Below are 23,099 nucleotides of genomic sequence, written 5' to 3' on the forward strand. Positions count from 1 at the left end.
GCCGGGCTATGGAAAAGCTGTACCCGCTCCCCGAAGATTTTCTGGACCTCATCAAGGTCCCAAAGGTGGACTCCGCAGTGTCGGCGGTCACGAAGAGGACGACTATCCCAGTGACGGGAGGTGCGGCGTTGCGGACACACAGGATCGTAAGTTGGAAGTTTTCCTTAAGCGGGTTTTCGAGGTCTCCGCTCTGGGTATGCGGGCGGTGATGTGCAGTTCGCTTGCCCAGCGGGCTAGTCTCCTTTGGGTACAACAACTCCTCACGTCTCAGAACCTGCCGTCCGATGAGGCTGCCCAGGCAGATCGGCTAGAAGCCGCAGTGGCGTATGGAGCGGACGCCTCGTACGACCTTTTTCGGGTCCTCGCAAGATCCATGGTTTCGGTAGTGGCAGCACGACGACTACTGTGGCTACGCAATTGGGCGGCTGATACGTCCTCTAAGTCGAGTCTGGGCTCTCTTCCCTTCTCTATGCGTTCCCGCCATGGCCTCTGGTGGGAAGACTACTCCGCAGAATAGAAGCTCATCGGGGACTCGTGCTCTTCGTCGCACCAGAATGGCCACGGAGACCCTGGTTTGCGGACCTTCTCCAACTGGTGATCGACGGCCCCATCCGCCTGGGACATCTCCCTCGCCTCCTGCATCAGGGCCCGGTATTTTTCGACCAGGCAGAACTCCTCTGTCTTGCGGCCTGGCTTTTGAGAGGCAACGTCTCCGCTGCCGAGGTTACCAGGAGGCGGGAGTGTCAACGCTCTTGCGTTCCAAGAAGACTTCGACGTCGGCGACCTACGTTCGGGTCTGGAAGGTTTTCGAACTGTGGTGCACCGACCAGAACACGAGACCCACAAAGGCTTCGGTTCCTCAGATCCTTCAGTTTCTACAAGCGGGGGTAGACAAGGGGCTCGCCTATAATTCACTGCGAGTTCAGGTGGCCGCCCTTGGGTCGCACCCGGATATTATGCGTTTCCTCAAGGGTGTCAAGCACTTGCGACCTCCGGTCCGGGAACCTTGTCCCGCTTGGAGTCTTAACCTCGTGCTCCGCTCTATGTCGGAACCTCCGTTCGAACCATTGCGCAATGCGACGATTAAGGACCTCACTCTCAAGACAGTGTTTCTGGTGGCCATTTGCTCCGCTCGACGCATCTCGGAACTGCAGGCCCTGTCGCGTAGAGAACCCTATCTCCGCTTCTCTGACTCCGGAGTTTTGCTCCGCACTGTTCCCTCCTTCCTTCCGAAGGCGGTGTCTGCGTTCCATGTGAATCAGACGGTGGAACTGCCGTCTTTCTCGTCGTCTGAACCAAGGGCTCTCCGACTTCTGGATGTCAAGCGCGCTCTGCGTATCTATCTGGAGGCTACGAATGAGTTCCGGACTTCCGACCATCTCTTCGTACTTTGGCCCGGTCCTCGGAAGGGTTCCCAGGCCTCAAAGACGACCGTGGCCCGATGGCTGAAAGCCAGCATTGCCGCTCCTTACACTGGGGCGGGGCGGACTCCCCCGCCCGGCATCGGGGCGCATTCTACGCGTTCGCAGGCGGCTTCCTGGGCGGAGACTCGTTCGGTCTCCCCACAGGAAATCTGTCGTGCGGCCACCTGGAAGTCGTTACATATGTTCTCGAGGCACTATCGTCTACACCTCGCCTCTTCTGTCTCTGGGCATTTTGGCGAGCAGGTTCTCCGAGCAGGCCTCGCAGGACCCCACCCGGTTTAGGGAAGCTTGGGTACATCCCACGGTCTGGACTGATCCAGGTACGTACAGGGAAAAGAAAATTATTACTTACCTGCTAATTTTCGTTCCTGTAGTACCATGGATCAGTCCAGACGCCCACCACTTCTGGGTTGTAATCCTGCTCAGCTGTCTTCTATGGGGCGATAGTGATCATTCCTGTTTTTCACGATTTCTCAGTTCTCACTGTATTTCGCAGTCCCTCTTGGGGTTGGCGTGCTGTATTCATGTCCTCCTACCCGTTGGTGGGAGGGTTACAGTTCATTCTTTGGGTGTGCGGCTGTTTGCGGCTGTTTGTTGCCGTTCACTTTAAACTTGATCCAATACGGGGGTTTATTTGTTTACTCGGGCTTTGATATACTCGATACTGAACTCCTGCAGAGGGGGTAGTAGTACTTATGGTGACGCCCCCTCAAAGCTTTGGCTGACTCCATCTGCTGGAATGGGGACATAACCCACGGTCTGGACTGATCCATGGTACTACAGGAACGAAAATTAGCAGGTAAGTAATAATTTTCTTTTTGTGCTGGGTGCAGAACGCGCAGGTGAAGGTAGCGTAAACGTCTGTAGAGCCTGGCCAGGATGCTCGGTTGGAAGCGGGGGTGACCTATCTGGCCAATTCCTTCTTTGATATGCTTCGCACTCTGGCTAGGAATATTGGGGTCCATGGTAGCTGTGCAAAGGCTTCTGTGGCTACGTAATTGGTCGGCGGATGTTTGGTCGAAGGCACAGCTTTTTAATCTCCCCCTCAAAGGAAGGTTATTGTTTGGGGAGGATCTAGAGAAGCTGATGAAGCATTTGACAGATTTTAAAGAGAATAGATTGGCCAAAGATAAGGGAACTAAGAAGACCTTCCTGCCTTGCACTCGCTTACGTGAAATAAGGAGATTTTGCTCCAGCAGAGGTTCTTCAGGCTCTACGCAGAAGCAGGGTTCAGGAAGGCAGCCCGTAGACCAGCCAGAGAGAGTTCCAGACAGGGCTCCGGAGGTGCGAAGCCCATCTAATGAAGGCAGGCTGGTCCACTCCTCTCTGGTGGCAATCGGAGGAAGATTATCCTGGTTTTATGAGAAGTGGACCAGAATCACTTCGGACCAGTGGGTGTTGGAAGTAATAAAGCCCCCCCCCCGACACTTTTGTGGTGTCCCTTTGCGCTACGCATGGCAGCAGCAATTGAAGGCCATCCACCTGGTGCTGCAAGAGTAACACGGTCAGGGAAGTTATTCTGTGTACTTCATGGTTCCCAAGAAGGAGGACTCGTTTCTGCCCATTCTGGATCTGCAAAGGGTCAATGCGGCATTACGAGTGCCACGTTTTCAGATGAAAACGTTTAACAGTGAGTGATTGCAGCGCTGAGCAAAGGGGAGTTTCTGGCCTTCTTGTGTCTTACGGAGGCATATCTCTACACTCCCATCAGAGCAGACCATCGGAGGTTTCTACTCTTCACAGTGCTAGGGAAGCATTTGCAGTTTTGAGCTTTTCCCTTCGGGCTAGCTACTGCTCCGAGAACGTTCACAAAGGTGATGGTGGTAGTGGCACCGGACCTCAGAAGAGAAGGTATACTGGTGCATCCATACCTGGATGATTGGCTCATTCAAGCAAAGTCTGAGGTGGAGTGTCTCTGTTCCATTTGGCGAATGATGGAGCACCTGGAGTTCCTGGTCTGGGTGATAAACCAGACGAAGAGCCACCTGGAACCATCTCAGTCCTTGGATTATCTGGGAGTATGATTCGACACCCGGTTAAGCAAGGTGTTTTTAACCCTGGAAAGGGTGCTCAAGTTGCAGTCACAAGTGGTTCGGCTGAGCAACCTGTCTGTTCCCAAGGTCTGGGATTATCTTCTGTTGCTAGGGTCCATGACTTCTGTGTTGGATTTGGTGCCATGGGCATTTGCACACGTGTGTACACTTCAGAAGGTACTCCTGTCCTGTTGGAATTCGATATCAGAGGAGTTCCAGCTGCTATTACTGCTCCAGGAGGAATAAAGGTCCAGTCTCTCATGGTGGCTGTCATGGTCCAATTTAGAGAAGGGAGTAGATTCGGAAGTTCCGGACTGGGTGGTAGTAACCACAGATGCCAGTCTGAGCAGTTGGGGAGCGATATGTCAAGGATCTACAGCCCAAGGGCAGTGGTCTCCAGTGGAAGCATCCTGGTCAATCAACCGTCTAGAAACAAGGGCAGTCCAGAGAGCGCTGTTGTTCTTTCTTCCTCGGATTCAGGGATGGGCGGTACATATGTTCTCGGACAATGCAACAGTGGTGGCCTATATCAATCAACAGGGCAGAACGAAGAGTCGCTTGGTGGCTCAGGAGGTTCACAAACTCTTTGCCTAGGCGGATCTTCATCTAGCAGCCTCTCACATGGCAGGGGTGGACAATGTGCAGGCGGAATATCTCAGCAGACAACAACTGGACCTGGAAGAATGGGAGCTGTTAGCGGAGGCCTATGCGCTCATTCAGCGCAGGTGGGGTGAACCTCATGGCAATGAAGAAGAATGCCAAGGTGACCAAGTTTTACAGTTGCCAAAGGGAGTTTGGCTCCACAGGGATCGTCGCCCTAGTTTGGCTCCACAGGGATCGTCGCCCTAGTTCGGCTCCACAGGGATTATCGCCCTAGTTCAGCCGTGGCCAGAAAGGCTCCTGTGATATGTTTTTCCTCTGTGGCCACTCGTAGGTCAGGTGTTGTGTCGCATTGAGGGGCATCAGGAATGAAGGATCCTGGTAGCACCAGAGTGGCCGCACCGTCCATGGTCTGCAGATCTGGTTCAGATACCGGTAGATGGGTCCATTCAGTTAAGCCACCTGAAGGGAGTGCAACGTCAGGAACCCATTTTGTCGGAGCAGGCAGATTGCTTCTGTCTAACGGCTTGGCTTTTGAGAGGCGACGTTTCCACATGAAAGGATATTCCAAGCCAGTGATTACTACTCTTCTTCAGGCTAGAAGATCCTCCACTTCTTTGGCATATATCAGAGTCGAAGAGTGTTTCATTCCTGGTGTGGGGTTCATGATGCTGATCCTTAAGAACACAAGAAATTGCCATGCTGGGTCAGACCAAGGGTGCATCAAGCCCAGCATCCTGTTTCCAAGAGAGGCCGAAACCAGGCCACAAGAACCTTGCAAGCGAACGTTACCCAGGTCTTCACCTTTTTGCAGGAGGGCTTGTCAAAGGGTTTGGCCTATAATTCTCTCTGAGTCCAGGTGGCAGCCTTGGGTTGTTTCAGAGGGAGGTTGTAGGGAAGACCCTTAGCACCTCATCCGGACGTAGTGTGTTTTCTGAAAGGAGCGAAGCATTTGCATCCTCCAGTTTGTGGACTTTTTTCCATTCTGGAATCTTAACTTGGTCCTGCGAGTACTGTGTGGTCCTCCCTTCGAACCTTTGTGAAGGGCTACTTTGAAGGATCTTACCCTGAAGGCGGTGTTCCTGGTAGCAATTTGCTCGGCAAGAAGGATTTCTGAGCTCCAAGCCTTACTGTGCATCAAGCCTTTTTTGCAAATCTGCCGAGAGGGTCTCGTTGCAGGCGGTTCCTTCTTTTTTTGCCCAAGGTAAAGTCGTCTTTTCATCTTACCCAGGTGGTGAAGCTGCCAGGGTTTTCTCACCTGACGCCCGATTCTCCCCATGCGAGGGAGCTTCATCTTTTGGATGTGCGTCAGATTCTCCTTGGATATCTCAAGGTGACCAATGGATTTCGGTGCTAGACCATCTTTTTGCGGTGTTCAATGGATCAAAGAAGAGTTTCAAAGCGGCTAAGAGTATGATTGCTTGTTGGTTGAAGGAGGTGATAGTTTCGGCTTATATTAGTAAAGGTCGGTTGATCCCTGAGGTAGAATGCATGTGCATTCTACTAGAGCACAGGCAGCCTCCTGGGCGGAGTGTCAGTCAGTGTCACCACAGAAGATTTGTCAGGTGGCAGCTTGGTCCTCTGCACGCTTTTACCAGGCATTACCGTTTGGATGTCAGGACCCCAGAAGAGGGCTCAATTGGTGAGAGTGTACTGCGTGCAGGTCTTTCAGGATCCCACCCAGGTTAGAGGGGCTTGGGTGCATCCCACTTGTCTGGACTGATCTGGGGTATGAACAGGAAAGGAAAATTGGTTCTTGTCTGCTAATTTTCGTTCCTGGAATACCACAGATCAGCCCTGAAACCCAGTCCATTATAATGCTTTTCGAAAGACCTCTCCTGATTTTGGACACTCCTGGTGATGCAGACTTAAGTTGTGTGCTGCAGAATAATATTGTATGTAGCTCTCACTTGTTTGAGAATCAATTCTTTTTCTTGCCCCTAGTTCTGGGGTCAGTTTGGTTGGGAATTTGCAACTTGTGCCCCAGCTTTTTTTTTTTAGAGGAAGAGATCCTGGAGGATGGGGTTAGACATCTTGGCTTGGGTACAGGTCAGTACTGAGGGACTGCAGATGGCACTCTCAAAGCAGTGCCTCAGTTTTGTTCTCTACCTCCATCTGCTGGTAGGGATGCATAAACCTACTTGTCTGGTCTGATCTGTGGTATGCCAGGAATGAAAATTAGCAGGTAAGAACCAATTTTCCTTTCTGCAGCACTAATGTAAGAGAGTGGTGAATAGGGTAAGGAAGGGTGCATTCCTGGATCCTATGTCTCACATATTCTTCCTCCTTCCTTCCCTCCTGCCTTTTGCTCATGCTTTTTTTCCGTCCACCTCTGGTTCATGCTGTGTCCTCCCTGTGCCTTTTCCTTGTTCTTTTTTTCTCCCTCTCTCTCGCTTTTACTCGTGCTCCCGCCTTGCTCCTTCTGCTGCTTGAGCTCTTCTCGCTTTCCTCATTTTTACTCAAGCTCTCTTCCCTCTGTCCTTTGCTCATGCTCTTTCCTCCCTCCCTCCCACCTTTTGCTCATGTGCTGTCCTCCTCTCGCCTGTTGCTCTTGCTCTCTCCTTTACCTCATTCTTCGTCTCCCTTCACATTCTGCTCATACTCACTTCTCCCTCACCCCCTCCCTCTTCCTATTGCTTGTCCAATTCCCCACCCTCCTCTTGTCACTCATGCTGTCTCCCTCCATTTTTCTTGTGTGTCTATAGGAAGAGGATGTCGTGAAGAAGCTGTCCGTGAACTCCAGCACCAAGTCCAAACTTGCTAAAGCCGTACAGGAGCTCATGCAGCTCATTTTTGATGTCGAGAGCATGAAGAAAGCCATGGTGGAGTTCGAGGTACTAACATATTCTCATAGACCTTTAACCTGCACTAAGGGCTTTCGTTATCCAGAATTTGGAGGTGTTTTATTTATTTATTTTGAGAAACTTTTAAAGATAAGAGGTTGTAAGGCATTTATTTCTAAAATCCTATTATATTTCATTGAAAACTAGGACATCTTATTGTTTTTTTTTGTTTTAAGCACACATGAATATTTGAATGCACGGATGTAAAATTAAATCTGGCCCGCAAGCAGGTGCTTCATTGAAAAATAGCCAGGCTTGTTGGTGAGACCCACAGTCCTTGTCTGCCTCAGGCAGCAACACCCATTGGCTGTCTGGAGTGCACACTTTTCCCAAGGTCCAAAGTGGGTCCATGTGCTTACCTTGGAGGAGGTAGGAGAAGACTGACGTCAGGGAGAAATCTCCCAATACCATGTGCAAAGAGAATCTGTGGTACCTCTACATGGCTGTGAATGGGGCCGGAAGAGCTACCAATGGTTAGATGGAGGCAAACCAGTGAAAGAACTTTGGTCAGACTTGCACGTATGCACTCGGCGGCTGCACATCACAGAGTTCAAGTGTTATCACAGGACAAGCAGGATGGTAGTCCTCACATATGGGTGACATCATCAGGATGGAGCCCAATCATGGAAAACTTCTGTCAAAGTTTCCAGAACTTTGACTGGCCCCTACTGGGCATGCCCAGCATGGCACTAACCCTGCAGCCAGCAGGGGTCCCCCTTCAGTCTTCTTTTTTCCACGCAGCAGTAGCCTCGTGGTAAAGGAGCTCTGAAGAGATTCCTGACAAGAATTTTCCTCACGGAATTATTAAAAGTTAAGTTGCCCCACAGGGGACCCTCTTCTATCTTTTATAAGTCCGCGGTACTCCGGTAAGTTTTTACCAGTTTTCCTTCGATTACCGTCGAGTTTGGCCTGCATGGCCTACTGGCCATCGACCGTACCGTAACTAAATTTTTTCCATGTTGTCGAAGTTTCGTCGGTGCCCGGACTGTACCCGCACCATGTCTATCACAGACCCCCATAAAGTCTATGTAATGTGTTTAGGACGCGAGCACGATGTCTTGACGTGCACCAAATGTACCCTAATGACACTGAAGGGTCGCAAGGCCAGAATGGAGAAGATGGAACTTCTCTTCCGTGCTCAAACCCCGACTCCGTCCATCGCATCGTCGTCAGAACCAGCACCGTCGACTTCGCGCCAGCATCAACCACCGACTGGTGACCGACCGGCATCAACAATTACACGGCCATTGACACCCTCTACTCCCCCTCAGGATCAAGGAGATCGAAGGGAGAAACATCACCAACGACACCATAAGACTCGGACCATCGAAGGAGCGAAATCATCGACCTCGCCATCGTCCGAGCCGCTGTCGAAAAAACCCCGTCCAGGAAAGGCACCGACCATTCCTGCGACCGGGTCACCGAGGCAACCCTCACCCAATCGGGGATCGGGAGCCGGGGCCCCTCCGGCTATGCCTCTGCCTCCTTCTTCTGTTCCGGAGCCGGGGCTGCTTGCTCCAGGTCTCCGAGAAGAACTGGACCGGATGGTCCAGGAGGCCATCGACCAGGCGATGCAACGTCTTCAGGTTCCTCCAGCACAGACTGTGGAACCGATCATTGACCTGATTCCAGCAGTGCTGGCACTGCTGCTATCCAGGATGGAAGCCCTCATGACTGCTTTTCCATCAATGGATCATGGGTCTCCGATGGCTCCAATGCCCTCCCCACTGACAAGCATCATCGGGAGGAGAAACACCATTCCTCCATCCGGAGTTATGCCTCAGCCATCGAGGCCTATACGTCCCTCCCCACCGATCCAACCATTGGTGCCGACACGTCCATCAGCGTCACTGAGTCATCCATCGATGTGCTCGATGCCTATGCCGGTGCCTTCTATGCCATCGTCGGTGCCTCTGTTAATTCCTCCGATTTCTTCGGAGCCTAGACCAGGACCTTCAGGTATCCAACCACCCTATCCCCCTCTACTTCCTAGAGGAAAGGATATTGATCCTTATGATACCTAGGGAGATGATACCTCATCAGACACTGATGATTTACCTTCACCCACTGAGAGTAGAAAGCGTTTTCCTCCAGAGGACCTTTCATATATAAATTTTGTGAAGGAAATGGCTGAATTGGTTCCTTTTCAATTGCAGACGGAACAGGATGAAAGGCACCAGATGATGGAGTTGCTCCAATTCCTGGATGCCCCGAAGGTAATCACCTCTATTCCCGTACACCAGGTCCTTCTTGATCTTCTCAAGAAGAACTGGGAAAATCCAGGAACAATTGCTCCAGTACACAGAAAAGCTAACACTACTTACTTAGTGCAGTCAGCCCCAGGATTTCAGAAGTCACAGCTTGACCACCACTCCGTCGTGGTGGAGTCTGCACAAAAGAGGGCAAAGAGGTCAAAACCTCACTCATCTACCCCTCCTGGTAAGGAACAAAAATTCCTGGACCACATTGGACGCCGAGTTTTCCAAGGAGCCATGCTCATCTCCCGAATTGCTGCCTATCAGCTTTATATGACTCAATATAATAGGGCCATATTTAAGCAGATAACAGGATTTCTCAGACTCCCTGCCTCAGCAATTCCAAGACCAACTACAAACCCTTGTAAGTAAAGGGTTTGAGGAAGGCAAGCTTGAGATCAGAACATCTTATGACATCTTCGACACCTCTACCAGAGTGTCTGCAGCTGCTATTTCAGCGAGACGCCTGGCCTGGCTCAAGTCTTCTGACCTTCGTCCAGAAGTGCAAGACCGGTTGTCCAATTTGCCCTGTGTAGGAGATAATCTGTTTGGCGAACAGATTCAACGGACGATGACTGAATTAAAGGACCATCATGAGACCCTAAAACAGCTCTCTTTGATGCCTTCCGACTTCTCAACAAAGCAGCCCTTTAGAAAGGACTCTAAGAAATCGTTCTACTGTCCACGAATCGTTCTACCCACCACCAGCCAGATCCCGTGCTACGAGACCTTATCAGAAACCTCAGTCTCGCCAAACCCGAAAACAGAAACCACAAGCAGTTCCCCAACCAGGGCCTGCTTCAGGTTTTTGACTTTCACTTGGAGAGCAGCAACCAGATTTCTCTGCTGCACATACCAGTGGGAGGTCGACTGTGCCACTTTCTCAACATGTGGCATTCAGTCACAACCAACCAATGGGTATTGGCAATCATTGCTCAGGGTTACCATCTGAACTTTCTCGCCCTGCCACCGGACTCCCCACCTCTGCAGACATGGAGAACATCCGACCACTCTATTCTTCTGGATCAAGAGGTCTCCCTCCTTCTCCAGTCAAAAGCAATAGAACCCGTTCCACGCTCTCAGCAAGGCCCGGGGGTTCTATTTCCGGTACTTCTTAATCCCCAAAAAATCGGGAGGCGTCCGTCCTATTCTAGATCTATGGGCCCTCAACAAGTACCTCCAGCAAGAAAAGTTCAAGATGGTCACTTTGGGCTCGCTTCTATCTCTTCTACAAAGAGGAGTCTGGTTCTGCTCTCTGGACCTCCAGGACGCATACACCCACATTGCGATAAGTCCTGCTCATCGCAAATACCTGAGATTCCTAGTAGGCCTCAAGCACTATCAATACCGAGTGCTTCCATTCGGCCTAGCGTCTGCTCCACAAGTCTTTACGAAATGCCTCATAGTCGTTGCAGCATTCCTCAGGACACAAGGTGTTCACGTCTACCCTTATCTGGACGACTGGTTGATCAGGGCTCCCACTCAGCAAGCTGCTCTGTCGTCCCTCAACCTAACCTTACACACTCTAATTTCGTTAGGATTTCTCGTCAATTATGACAAATCCTACTTAGCCCCATCTCAAACCTTATCATTCATTTGGGCAGACTTGGACAACTTACAGGCAAAGGCTTTCCTGCCTCGACAACAAGCACTGACCATCGTGTCTCTTGCTCACCAGCTGCAATCTCAGCACTCTGCGACTGCACGCCAATTTCTCGTCCTCCTGTGACATATGGCGTCCTCAGTCCATGTCACGCCAATGGCCTGCTTGGCCATGAAGCTCATGCACTGGACTCTGAGGTCTCCATGGACTCAAGCTGTTCAGCCTCTGTCGACCATTGTCCACATCACCGACTCACTCCGTCTGTCTCTTGCCTGGTGGAAAAATCAGAACAATCTCCTCCAGGGATTGCCCTTCCAGGTTCTGCATCCTCAAATCATTCTCACCACCGACTCTTCCAACCTCGGGTGGGGAGCCCATGTAGCCGATTTACAAACACAAGGCTCTTAGTCTCCAGAGGAAGCCAAACACCAGATAAATTTCCTTGAACTTCGAGCAATAAGATATTCTCTCAAGACTGTTCAGGATCACCTGTCAAATCAGGTCATCCTGATTCAGATGAGCAACCAGGTGGCCATGTGGTACATCAACAAACAGGGAGGCACAGGCTCCTTCCTTCTGTGTCAGGAAGCTGTGCAGATTTGGGCGGAAGCCCTCTCCCATTCAATGTACCTTAAGGCCACCTACTTGCCGGGAGTGGACAATGTGCTGGCAGACCAGCTCAGTTGCATCTTTCAACCACACGAGTGGTGTCTCAACCCTTCAGTAGCGAACTCCATCTTCCAGCAATGGGGATATCCGCAGTTAGACCTCTTTGCGTCCCCTCAGAACCACAAAGTGGACAACTACTGCTCCCTCATTCGCAACAAACAATCTCAGCCCAGAGACGAATTCTCCCTCTCATGGGCAACTGGTCTGCTTTATGCATTCCCTCCACTTCCTCTTCTCTCGAAGACTCTCGTGAAGTTGCGCTAGGACAAGGGAACCATGATCCTGATAGCACCTCACTGGCCTCGCCAAGTGTGGTTTCCAATACTTCAGGATCTCTCCATCTGCAGGCACATTCTCTTGGGAAAGGACCCGCTCCTGATCACTCAAAACGACGGGAGCCTACGCCATCCCAATCTTCAAGCCTTGTCCCTGACGGCGTGGATGTTGAACGGTTAATGCTTCAACCACTTAACCTTTCAGATCCAGTTTCTCGTGTCTTGATTGCTTCGCGAAAGCCTTCCACGAGAAAATCTTACTCTTACAAATGGAAACAGTTCACGTCATGGTGCTCTTCTCAGTCCCTTGACCCCTTTTCCTGTCCAATCCCGAAGTTTCTGGACTATCTTTGGCATTTGTCAGAATCAGGTCTAAAGACCTCTTCTATCAGAATGCATGTCAGTGCGGTGGCCGCCTTCCATAAGGGTATTGGGGATGTTCCTATATCAGTACAACCCCTTGTAACACGCTTTTTAAAAGGCTTCTCCATATCAAGCCACCATTACGTCCTCCGGTCCCTTCTTGGGACCTTAATCTAGTTCTCGGTCGGCTCATGAAACCGCCATTCGAACCTCTTCACTCTTGTGAACTCCGATATCTCACATGGCGCAGCCGACGGCCCTTTGCCCTTACTATGTCACAGGGGTTACCGCCGCCATTGGTCGACCCCAGTGACATAGTGAGGGCAAAGGGCCGTCTGCGCCATTTTGACTATTGGCAGCCGACAGCCCAAGTCCAGGAGATCACTCCCGGACCGCTCCTGGACCCCCGCTGGACCACCAGGGACTTTTGGCAGGTCTTGGGGGGGTCAGGAGGGTGGGGGATTGTAGTAAATTAATTTGGTAGGTCTTGTATGGCTCTCACGGAATTACATTTTAAAATATGTGGCGTTCATGGCGCTCTCAGCCAAAAAGGTTCCCGACCCCTGCATTAGACTGTGGCAGCAATGCTCTCTCACCTTCAGCTGCTTAATCAGCTCGCTTCCGAAGGTCTTGTCTGCCAAAGTTTCAAACTCATCCTAATAAGGATTTCTATCATGCAAGGGGCAGGGTAGTTCAGGCAGCTCTGGAAGGGGAGAGTCATATTGTCTGACTTCATGGACTGCAACCATTTACTTTCCCTTCTCACTCCTGCTGTTTCCTCTTGAAGTATACCAAAGCATCAGTCTTGCACGGTAAGGAAAAAGTGATTGAAAGTATATTTCATTGGATGCATGAAGAAATAGACTCTGTCCTTGAAAGCTCATGATTCAATAAATTGGTTAGTCTATAAGATGCCAGCCAGCTCTTGTCATTTTTTGCTGTACCAGACTAACATGGCTACCCCTCTGAAGATATTTCACTGGATTTGTCCTGACCTGAGACACAATGTAGCTCACCATCAGGGAGGGAAATAGCTGTAACCTTGTCAGCTGGAGATCATGTTAAGATCTGACATAATATCCTGATGAGGGAACAGTGTTTATTTGCTCAGTGATCACGCTGCCTTTGCATTCTACAGCAACCTCGACTACAACCAGAATAATGTCTCTTAACATAAAAAAAAATCAGCAACACAGCAGTGTCCTTTTCTTGATTGTACCCCAGATCAGTCCAGACAAGTGGGTTTTGCATCCCTATCAGCAGATGGAAGCAGAGAACTAAAAACTTTGAGGCACTGCTACATAACCGAGAGTGCCACCTGCAGTCACTCAGTATTTTTCTGTCTCCAGCACATGTAGAGGTGCAAACCTGCAGTTAAGAGAAAAGAAAGAAAGAAGGGACAGAAGAAAAGAAGTTAGAAGTCACTCCCTGAGGTGATAGGTTCCTTCGTGGGCCATCCCTCAGGTTTAGCCGGGCGAGCGGGGGGTTGGTAATCCCCGATCTGCTTTAGCCTGCAGCAGATCTTGGGGTCTGACAACCAGGGGACCTGGTTCCCTTTTATCCCCTGAAGGCTCCTTCTCAGAGATGTTTCCAGCATGAGGGAAACATTCTTTTTTTTTTTTTTTTGGCTTGAATTTCTTCCTTTGCTGTGGCTGCTGTTTCTTTAAAGAGAAAAAAAAAAAGTGTTACATTTTTCTTTCAGCAGCAACCACTCTGGCTGTTTCTGGTTTGATCATCAGGCTGGGAGAAGGCAGCAGTGTAGCTCTTCTGTTCGCGGCATCGGGCTGCTCGGGGAGCTGGAAGCTGCGTTGTGCCGTTTTCCCCGCGTGCCACGATCATGCGGCTTCTGTGCCTCTGCAGCAGGCCCGGCCGCATGGAGACAAGATGGCTCCGACGGCGATTTCCCAGCATGGGAAAGCTTCGGGCTGCTCAGGGAACTGGAGACTGTGTTGGGCTGTATTCCCCTCCTCTCCCATGCGCCGCAATCACGCGGCTTCTGTGCCTCTGTAGAAGGCTCGGCCAAATGGAGAGAAGATGGAGCTTACAGTGGTTTCCCAGTGCAGGAAAGTTTGTCAGGCTGGCAGCCTGGCTCGGGGACAGCTAAATGCAGTGGTACTTTGCCGCAATTTGTTTCTGGAAGGGAGGGGCCCTCCGGGGGGGGGGGGGGGGAATGAGGCTGGTAGGAGAGCCACAGGTTCCCAAGGCCCTGTCAGGATCAATACTGGGAGTCTAAACTGCCTGTCACACAGGAGAAAAGGGGTATAGCTCGGAAGGTGACAGACTCCCGGGAGCCCAAGGACTCCCCCCCCCCCCCGTTGTCTCTGGCGACCCTGTCAGGGGGAGGGGGGGATGCAATCTCTGGGCTGGATAGAGGAGAGGATGACATGCAGTCTTCCTCAGAATTTGTCTTGCTTATGCATAAGGCTTTTTTAACCAGGAAAAGCACTGGCTATAAAAAGGCATTTCTGTCAGCCATCTCGTCCTGCTGCAAAGAGGCCAAAGGGGCTCCTTGGCCGGGGGTCAGGGAAGTTCCTTCGCCGGCTGGACGTGGACCATCCTGAGGGGCCTGGTGGCTCAGATGATTCAGACATGGATAACCTAGAAGATGGTCATGGGGTTGGTTTGAGGGTGGATCAGGATGACCCAGCAGCTCTCACGGTGGATGATGATCAGGCTGATCCCGAAGAGGTCCTGATAACGGAGGGAGATGACCCACAGGTGGTTCATCTGTTCTGTAAGGAAGAGTTGAGGACTCTTTATTTCCCATATTCGAAAAGTGTTAGCGCCGCTGGCACTAACGGGACGTGGCCACCTCCCCTTACCCGCGGCCCCATCTGTTCAGGGATCTGTGCAGCAGCGGCAAGCCGCCACCGGCCCCGATCTCCCCGGGCATCCCCTAGCTCGTGTGTGCTCCGAGATCCCGTCTCTTAAAGGGGCCGTGGTGGGAAAACCAGGTCCAGCTCCTAGCTGACGTCAGGACTCCTGGGCTTTTTAAGGCAGCTTCCCTGGCCACACTTCGACTTGGCAACAGGTCTCCCTTGCATGCTTTTGCTTGCTCCAGTGTTGGATCTTGCTTCTGCCTTCGACCGCCTGTTCCTGCCTCAGCCTCCCTTCTCCGGTCCCGGACACTGGTTCCTGTTTTTCCTTCAGACAGATTTCCCTGGCTTGACCTTTGGACTGGACTGGACCTCTTTACGCCTGATTGCCGCCTACCAGTGACCATTGGACTGGATCTTACTTTGCCTGCTTACGGAGCCCTCCTAAGTCCAGCCGGTCCTGGCACCCAAAGGCTCAACCCGCGGGGAATGGGATTGGTATTGGTGAAGTTTCAGCCGGCCCCTGTCGTCCGTATGCCTCGCCTCCTGACTGCTTCTCCTCCCCTCTCCTCCCCTCTCCTCCCCCTCCCCCCCCTGTGCTCACCCTCTCCTCCCCTCCCCTCTCCTCTGCTCACCCTCTCCTCCCTCCCCCACCCCTGCTCACACCCCTCCTCACTCTCTCCTCCCTCCCCCCTCCTCACTCTCTCCTCCCCCTCTCCTCACTCTCTCCTACCCCTCCCCTCAGCACAGCTCACTCTCTCCTCCCCCTCTCTCAATCCCCTCCCCTTTCAGCTCATCCATAACTGGCAGACGTGGGGTGTCGCCGCCGCTCCTGCTTGCCGCCGCCGCCGGTACTGCTACTCCTGCTCCTCGCTGCCACCGCTCCTGCTCGTCGTCGTCGCTGCCGCCGCTCCTGCTCCTAGCCACCGCCGCTCCTGGACTCAGCGCCATTTTTTTTTTCGGGCACGCTCAGCTCTGACCGACGTGCCTGCGCATGCGCGGTAGAGTTGCTGTCTACTGCGCATTTGCGGCACGTCAGTCAGGGCTCCCTTATCTAGTAGATACAGTACATATATTAAAATTATAACTTTGTTATTAATTAGAGCTACAAATATCACAAAATTATGGATTTTTCTAGAAGTGACACACCGCCCGAGTTATGCTCGGGTTTTTTATGAATTTTGACACACTGAGCTCAAAAGGTTGGCCATCACTGATCTAGGGCATATCTTCCCCTTCTGGTTGAGGTAGTAAGAGGTGAGACATACCTAGCACTGGCTGCAGCAGAAGTCCAGTCCTTTGATTTGTGGACAGTCACAGATAGAGACTCCAGCTTTGTCACTGTCACGGCACTGGGTGATGCACTGACATGGATTACTCTCTCTCTCTGGTAGATCGACCTGCAGAAGATGCCACTGGGGAAGCTAAGCAAGAGACAGATCCAGAGTGCGTACTCCATCCTGAGCCAGGTCCAGCAGGTGAGTCATTTTCGGTCTATGAGGTGGGGAGGGGAGATTCAGATGTCACTCTGGGCTGGAGCAATGGAACCTCTCAGTGGTTAGTTAAATAGTTTAACATTTAATATATCACAATCCTTGTTATGTATGTTTAGAAATGGAGACTTTAAAATAAGTGTCTCATCAGATGAGCCGATTCTTCCAGTTGTTTTTTGCGATTAACTTATTCATGATCTCCCTCCCATTCTTTCCTCATGCACTTTTCACCCTCTTTCTCATTTTTTATCTTTCGTTCTCTCTTGATCTCCCTCTCCCTTTCTCCATCTCTCAGGCAGTTTCCAATAATGCCAGTGAGCCCCAGATACTGGATCTCTCCAATCGCTTCTACACGCTCATACCTCACAACTTTGGGATGAAGAAGCCTCCCCTTCTGAATAATTTAGAATACATTCAGGTAATTGGGTTTATAGATGGACATCTACAATTCTTAGTGTGAGTAGCCTTGGATGTAGTTAAACATTTAGTAATTTGTTTTATCACTCTGCATTTCTACAGCCCTTTTTGCCTTAGAAAGAAATGGCAGAGTCCAGGAAGCAACCATAGAAATGGGAAGGCAGAAAAAGACCGAACGGCACAACCACACCAACCATAATGAGCAATTTTTAACTAGCTTTGTCTGTGCTGGTTTCTATTTATTTATTTAATTTTACATTTGCAGGCTAGGAGCTGCTTTACTTGTTGAAAAATAGGAAATTAAGATTTGAAAGAGTAGAATTCCTGATTCAAGCATAGCATCTTTCCTAGAGATCAGAAAGTGCTTTGTGGAGCTCATTCACACTGAGCCTGAGCTCAGGGTTATTGGCAGCAGAAAGATTCCATCCTCGGTGAGCAGAGAGAGAGAACTGCCATATTCTTGCAAACCGTTTCATTTCTGCACTGCTACTCCACTGTGTGCACCACGCTTGTCTGGATCGTGTGGCCTCTTTCCTCAGCATAGCTGGAAACTAGCTCCCAAGCACAGGCTGCAGATTCTCAGCTGTTTATGCTTTATAGAGTCATCAAAACATGCAAATTAACCTGACTCTTAGAAACATAGAAATGATGGCAGAAAAGGACCAAATCGTCCATCTAGTCTGCCCAGTAAGCTTATGGTAGTATCTGCTGTGCTGTGTAGGTTACCTCATGCTTATCAGTTGCCCAGGCTATAAAAGGCAGGGCTCTCGTTGGTGGTTGTTCCTGTTTATACCCAGATCAGTCCAGACATGAGGTTTTGTATCCCTACCAGCAGATGGAGGCAGAGAACAATTAGAACTTTGAGCACTGCTACATAATGAGTGCCACCTGCAGTCCCTCAATATTTCTCTGTCTCCAGCAGATGGTAGAGGTGCAAACCTGCAGTTCTGACTGAGAGTTAAAATTTTTGGAGTTAAAGAGAAGTGTTTGGCTTCCAGTCGATTGGAGTGGCTTCCTGAGGTGCTAGGTTCCTTTGTGGGCCATCCCTCCTGACTGTTGTAGCCCGCTGGTACCAGAGGCTTTGATGGCCAGGAGACTGGCTCCCTCTGGGTCTCTGAAGGCCCCCTCCTGCCTGCCACTGACTTTTTCAGGAAAGTACGCCTGCTGTTGTTTATGGGAAATTAAGTTTGTTTAAAAAAAAAAAGTCGTAAAGGGGAAAGAGACAGGAGATTCAGTCTCTGTTCAGTGTTGTGGCAGTCAGCCAGCTGGGCTGCTGGGATCGGCAGGAGGGTGAATTAGGAGGGCGCTGCTTTTTTCCTGTTTTCACCAGTGGGGAAATTTTCTTTGGTGCGCGGCAAGCCTGCTTGCGAGTTGCGTCGGCCCGCCGAAGGTTTCCTGCACTGCGCTTCTGTCAGCAGAGGAGCGTGGCTCAGCGGGGCGGCCACGTGGTGCAGCCTACTTCGGAGCAGTGCGCTTGGACCGCGTTCTGTTTACTGACTGCATTTTGTCATGGCGGTGACACTGCACATGGCAGCTTGCAGGGTCTGCGGTCTCTGGTCAGCCCAAGTTAATTCCTGCTTCCTCTGCACGGACTGAACATTGGGGGAGGGAGGGTTCTTCCACCGGGGGGGGGGGGGGGTGCGGCTAAGACCAGAAGGGCCCCCCGATCCTCTTGAACCACGACTGTGGACAATGTTGGGGTCTCTGCTGCCTCAGTGCCCGCGGGGGATTGTGCTCAGGGAGTCCAGTGTTTCTCATCCTCTTCTCTCTGGTGCAGTGCAAGGAACTGAGGAAGGCCAGGAGGGGGGAGCAGACTCAGAGGACAGTTTTTTTGGAGCAGGGGGCTGAGGATCCGGAGGGATCGTCTCCAAAGTTTGTTCTGGTGTTGCACAATGCCTTCCTGGCTAGGAATGGTATGAGAACAAAGAGATCAAGTGAGAGACGGCCTGTTTCACTCAAAAGACCAAAGCTGGTTTGACGGGCGGTTCTGACAATTTGCTCAAGTGCCGGGGGTTGCATCACGCTAGTGCAAGGGCAGTCCCAGGGACCTGGATGACTCAGAAGAGGTTCCAGATGATCCTGCGTCTCTGCAGGGGGTGGATCGAGATGGGGGGGCCAGACTCCTGATCCTGATTTGGATGAAGGTGCCATGCCCGAGGGTGATGACCCTCAGGTGGTCCATCTGTTTGAGGAGCTGCGCCCTCTCATCCCTCAGGTGTTGGAAGAACTGGGGGTTAAGCTGATTCAGGAAGAGTCAAACAGTGAAGGTGTGAATCCGGTCCTGGATGGGCTGTGTGGTCCGCCTGGTGCTTTCCGTTACCTAAGAAGATTCAGAAGCTGATCAGCCAGGAGTGGGATTTCCTGGAAGCAGGCTTGAAGGTCGGTAGGGCTATGGTGAAGTTCCCTATATGTACCCAAATCAGTCCGGACTCCTGGGTTTTGTCTTCCCTCCAGCATGAGACAGAGGAGGTTTTACTGACACTTAACCCGAGATGCCACCTGCAGTCCTTCAGTATTTCTCTGTCTCCAGCAAATTGGAGGTACAAAGCCTGCAGGCTGAGTTGCAAAATAAAAAAAAACCAAAAACGAGAGAAATCTGCAATTTGCAGCGGTGCAGGCCCCCCAGAGGGTTGCTAGGTTCTGATGGGCCCATCTCCTCTGGTTTTTGAGGCGGATGAGCAGGGGGTTTGGAGACTCTTATATGGCTCGCTCTCTTTTTCTTGCGGGACAGGGCTGAAACTCGGGGGACCCGGATAACTTGCCCTAAGGGACCAACGGAACCTGCAGCCATTTCATGGGAAGTGCTTGATTAAAGTTTTTTTCTGTTTACAAAAACAAAAAAGATGAGAACATAAGAAAATGCTATACTGGGTCAGACCAAGGGTCCATCAAGCCCAGCATCCTGTTTCCAACAGTGGCTAATCCAGACTACATGTACCTGGCAAGTATCCAAAAACTAAGTATATCCCATGCTACTGATGCTAGTAATATCAGTGGCTATTTTTTAAGTCAACTTTTATTTTATTTATCGTGTTGTGTATACCGTCATTCGGTTTCGCCATCAGAACGGTTTACAGAATCATGGAGCAGGTTGTATAAACATCATCACAGCATCTTATCATGTAGTGTAAGTTGATTACATATAATAGTTATTAATTGTAAGGGTCATTATATTCAGTAAAGAGCTACATATAGCAAAGATATTACATATATACTGTTACATATAGGCTTGGGTTAATAAGTGAGGGAGAGAGGAAGGTGTATAGGTTGGGTGAGATATTATACATTTGGATCTGTAACAGGAGGGGTTTGACAACTCAAAGTGTCTTTCTGATGACGTAATATATACTTGATTAATAGCAGGTAATGGACTTCTCCTCCAAGAACTTATCCAAACCTTTTTTAAACCCAGCTACACTAACTGCACTAACCACATCCCCTGGCAACAAATTCCAGAGTTTAATTGTGTGTTGAGTGAAAAAGAACTTTCTCCGATTAGTTTTAAATGTGTCACATGCTAACTTCATGGCGTGCTCCCTAGTCTTTCTATTATCCGAAAGAGTAAATAACCGATTCACATCTACCCGTTCTAGACCTCTCATGATTTTAAACACCTCTATCATATCCCCCCTCAGTCGACTCTTCTCCAAGCTGAAAAGTCCTAACCTCTGTAGTCTTTCCTCATAGGGGAGCTGTTCCATTCCCCTTACCATTTTGGTAGCCCTTCTCTGTACCTTCTCCATCGCAATTATATCTTTTTTGAGATGCGGTGACCAGAATTGTACACAGTATTCAAGGTGCGGTCTCACCATGGAGCGATACAGAGGTATTATGACATTTTCCGTTTTATTCATCATTCCCTTCCTAATAATTCCTAACATTCTGTTTGCTTTTTTGACTGCCGCAGCACACTGAGCCAACGATTTCAATGTATTATCCACTATGACGCCTAGATCTCTTTCTTGGGTGGTAGCTCCTAATATGGAACCTAACATTGTGTAACTACAGCAAGGGTTATTTTTCCCTACATGCAACACCTTGCACTTATCCACATTAAATTTCATCTGCCATTTGGATGCCCAATTTTCCAGTCTCACAAGTTCCTCCTGCAATTTATCACAATCTGCTTGTGATTTTGTATCCTCCTGCAATTTATCACAATTTTGTTTCCTCCTGCAATTTATCACAATCTGCTTGTAATTTTGTATCCTCTGCAAATTTGATTACCTCACACGCCGTATTCCTTTCCAGATCATTTATAAATATATTGAAAAGCACAGGTCTCAGTACAGATCCCTGAGGCACTCCACTACCCACCCCCTCCACTGAGAAAATTGTCCATTTAATCCTACTTTGTTTCCTGTCTTTTAACCAGTTTATAATCCACGAAAGGGCATCGCCGCCTATCCCATGACTTTTTACTTTTCCAAGAAGCCTCTCATGAGGAACTTTGTCAAATGCCTTCTGAAAATCCAAAGACACTACATTTAGTGGTTCACCTTTATCTACATGCTTATTAATCCCTTCAAAAAAAAGTGAAGCAGAATTGTGAGGCAAGACTTTCTATATGTTCTGTGATTTTGATCTTTAGAATACTTTCCACTATTTTTCCTGGCACTGAAGTCAGGCTAACTGGTCTGTAGTTTCCCGGATCGTCCCTGGAACCCTTTTTAAATATTGGGGTTACATTAGCCACCTTCCAGTCTTCAGGTACAATGGATGATTTTAATCATAGGTTACAATTTTTTACTGATAGATCTGAAATTTCATTTTTGAGTTCCTTCAGAACCCTGGGGTGTATACCATCCGGTCCAGGTGATTTACTGCTCTTCAGTTTGTCAATCAGGGCCACCACATCGTCTAGGTTTACCGTGATTTGGTTCAGTCCATCTGAATCATTACCCATGAAAACCTTCTCCGGAACGGGAATCTCCCCAACATCCTTTTCAGTAAACACTGAAGCAAAGAAATCATTTAATCTTGCCGCAATGGCCTTATTTTCTCTAAGTACCCCTTTAACCCCTTGAACATCTAACGGTCCAACTGACTCTCTCGGAAGCTTTCTGCTTCGGATATATCTTAAAAAGTTTTTACTGTGAGTTTCTGCCTCTACAACCAACTTTTTTTTCAAATTCTCTCTTAGCCTGCCTTATCAATGTCTACATTTAACTTGCCAACGCTTATGCTTTATTCTGTTTTCTTCTGTTGGATCCTTCTTCCAATTTTTGAATGAAGATCTTTTGGCTCAAATAACCTCTTTCACCTCACCTTTTAACTGTGCCGGCAATCGTTTTGCCTTCCCTCCACCTTTCTTAATGTGTGGAATACATCTGGACTGTGCTTCTAGGATAGTATTTTTTAGCAATGTCCATGCCTCTTGCACATTTTTTTACCTTTGTAGCTGCTCCTTTCAGTTTTTTTCTAACTATTTTTCTCATCTTATGAAAGTTTCCCTTTTGAAAGTTTAGCACTAGAGCCATAGATTTGCTTACTGTCCCCCTTCCAGTCATTAATTCAAATTTGATCATATTATATATAGAAACATAGGCTGGCATCTGTGGTCACTTCTATCTGGTTGGGCAGTTTGTCAAGGGAGATTCGCCCAGGGTCGGTGGTTGCCGGAGGAGGCGACCTGGTCCATCAACTGTCTGGAGACCAGGGCAGTGCGAAAGGCCTTACTGGCTTTTCTTCCACTCTTTCGAGGCAAGTCAGTACGAGTGTTCTCGGACAACGCGACGACAGTGGTGTGCATTAGTCACCAGGGTGGTACGAAGAATTGTCTAGTTGCGCGGGAGGCACAAGAGCTATTCGTCTGGGCGGAGAAACATCTGGAGAGAATAGCAGTCTCCCATGTTGCGGGGGTGGATAATATGCAGGCAAACGTCCACAGCAGACAATGCCTGGACCCCGGTGGAAGCCTTCGCCTTGCTTCAGACGAGGTGGGGCAGGCCAGGGGTGGACATTATGGTGACTCTGGGAAATGCAAAGGAGGTTTGGTTTTTCAGTCGCAGAAGGGAGGTCTGATCAGATGGCATCGACGCTCTAGTTCAGCCATGGCCGACATGGCAGCTCCTTTATATCTTCCCACCGTGGCCTCATAGGTCGAGTGCTGTGCCGAATCGAGCATCATCCGGGCAGGGTGGTTCTGGTGGTGCCTGAGTGGCCACGCTGGCTGTGGTTTGTGGGCCACCGTCAGCTCGCTCTGGGCAGTCCCATTCGCTTGACCCATCTGGAAGGGCTGTTGTGGCAGGGACCCGTATTTTCAGACTGGGAGGATTGCTTCTGTCTAGCGGCTTGGCTTTTGAGAG

General features: G+C 49.8%; 1 protein-coding gene across 1 annotated transcript in view; it reads left to right on the forward strand.

Moving 5' to 3' along the window:
• Nucleotides 1–23,099, forward strand: part of PARP1 (poly(ADP-ribose) polymerase 1) — a 233,401-nt gene that overhangs the window by 159,222 nt on the left and 51,080 nt on the right. Inside the window, exons 14-16 of the mRNA XM_029593046.1 lie at nucleotides 6,763–6,891; nucleotides 16,276–16,359; nucleotides 16,670–16,792. Coding sequence (XP_029448906.1) covers nucleotides 6,763–6,891; nucleotides 16,276–16,359; nucleotides 16,670–16,792 — 336 coding nt within the window. The remainder of the gene's footprint in view (nucleotides 1–6,762; nucleotides 6,892–16,275; nucleotides 16,360–16,669; nucleotides 16,793–23,099) is intronic.

Source organism: Rhinatrema bivittatum, chromosome 3, assembly GCF_901001135.1.
Source record: "Rhinatrema bivittatum chromosome 3, aRhiBiv1.1, whole genome shotgun sequence".
Lineage (NCBI taxonomy): Eukaryota > Metazoa > Chordata > Amphibia > Gymnophiona > Rhinatrematidae > Rhinatrema > Rhinatrema bivittatum.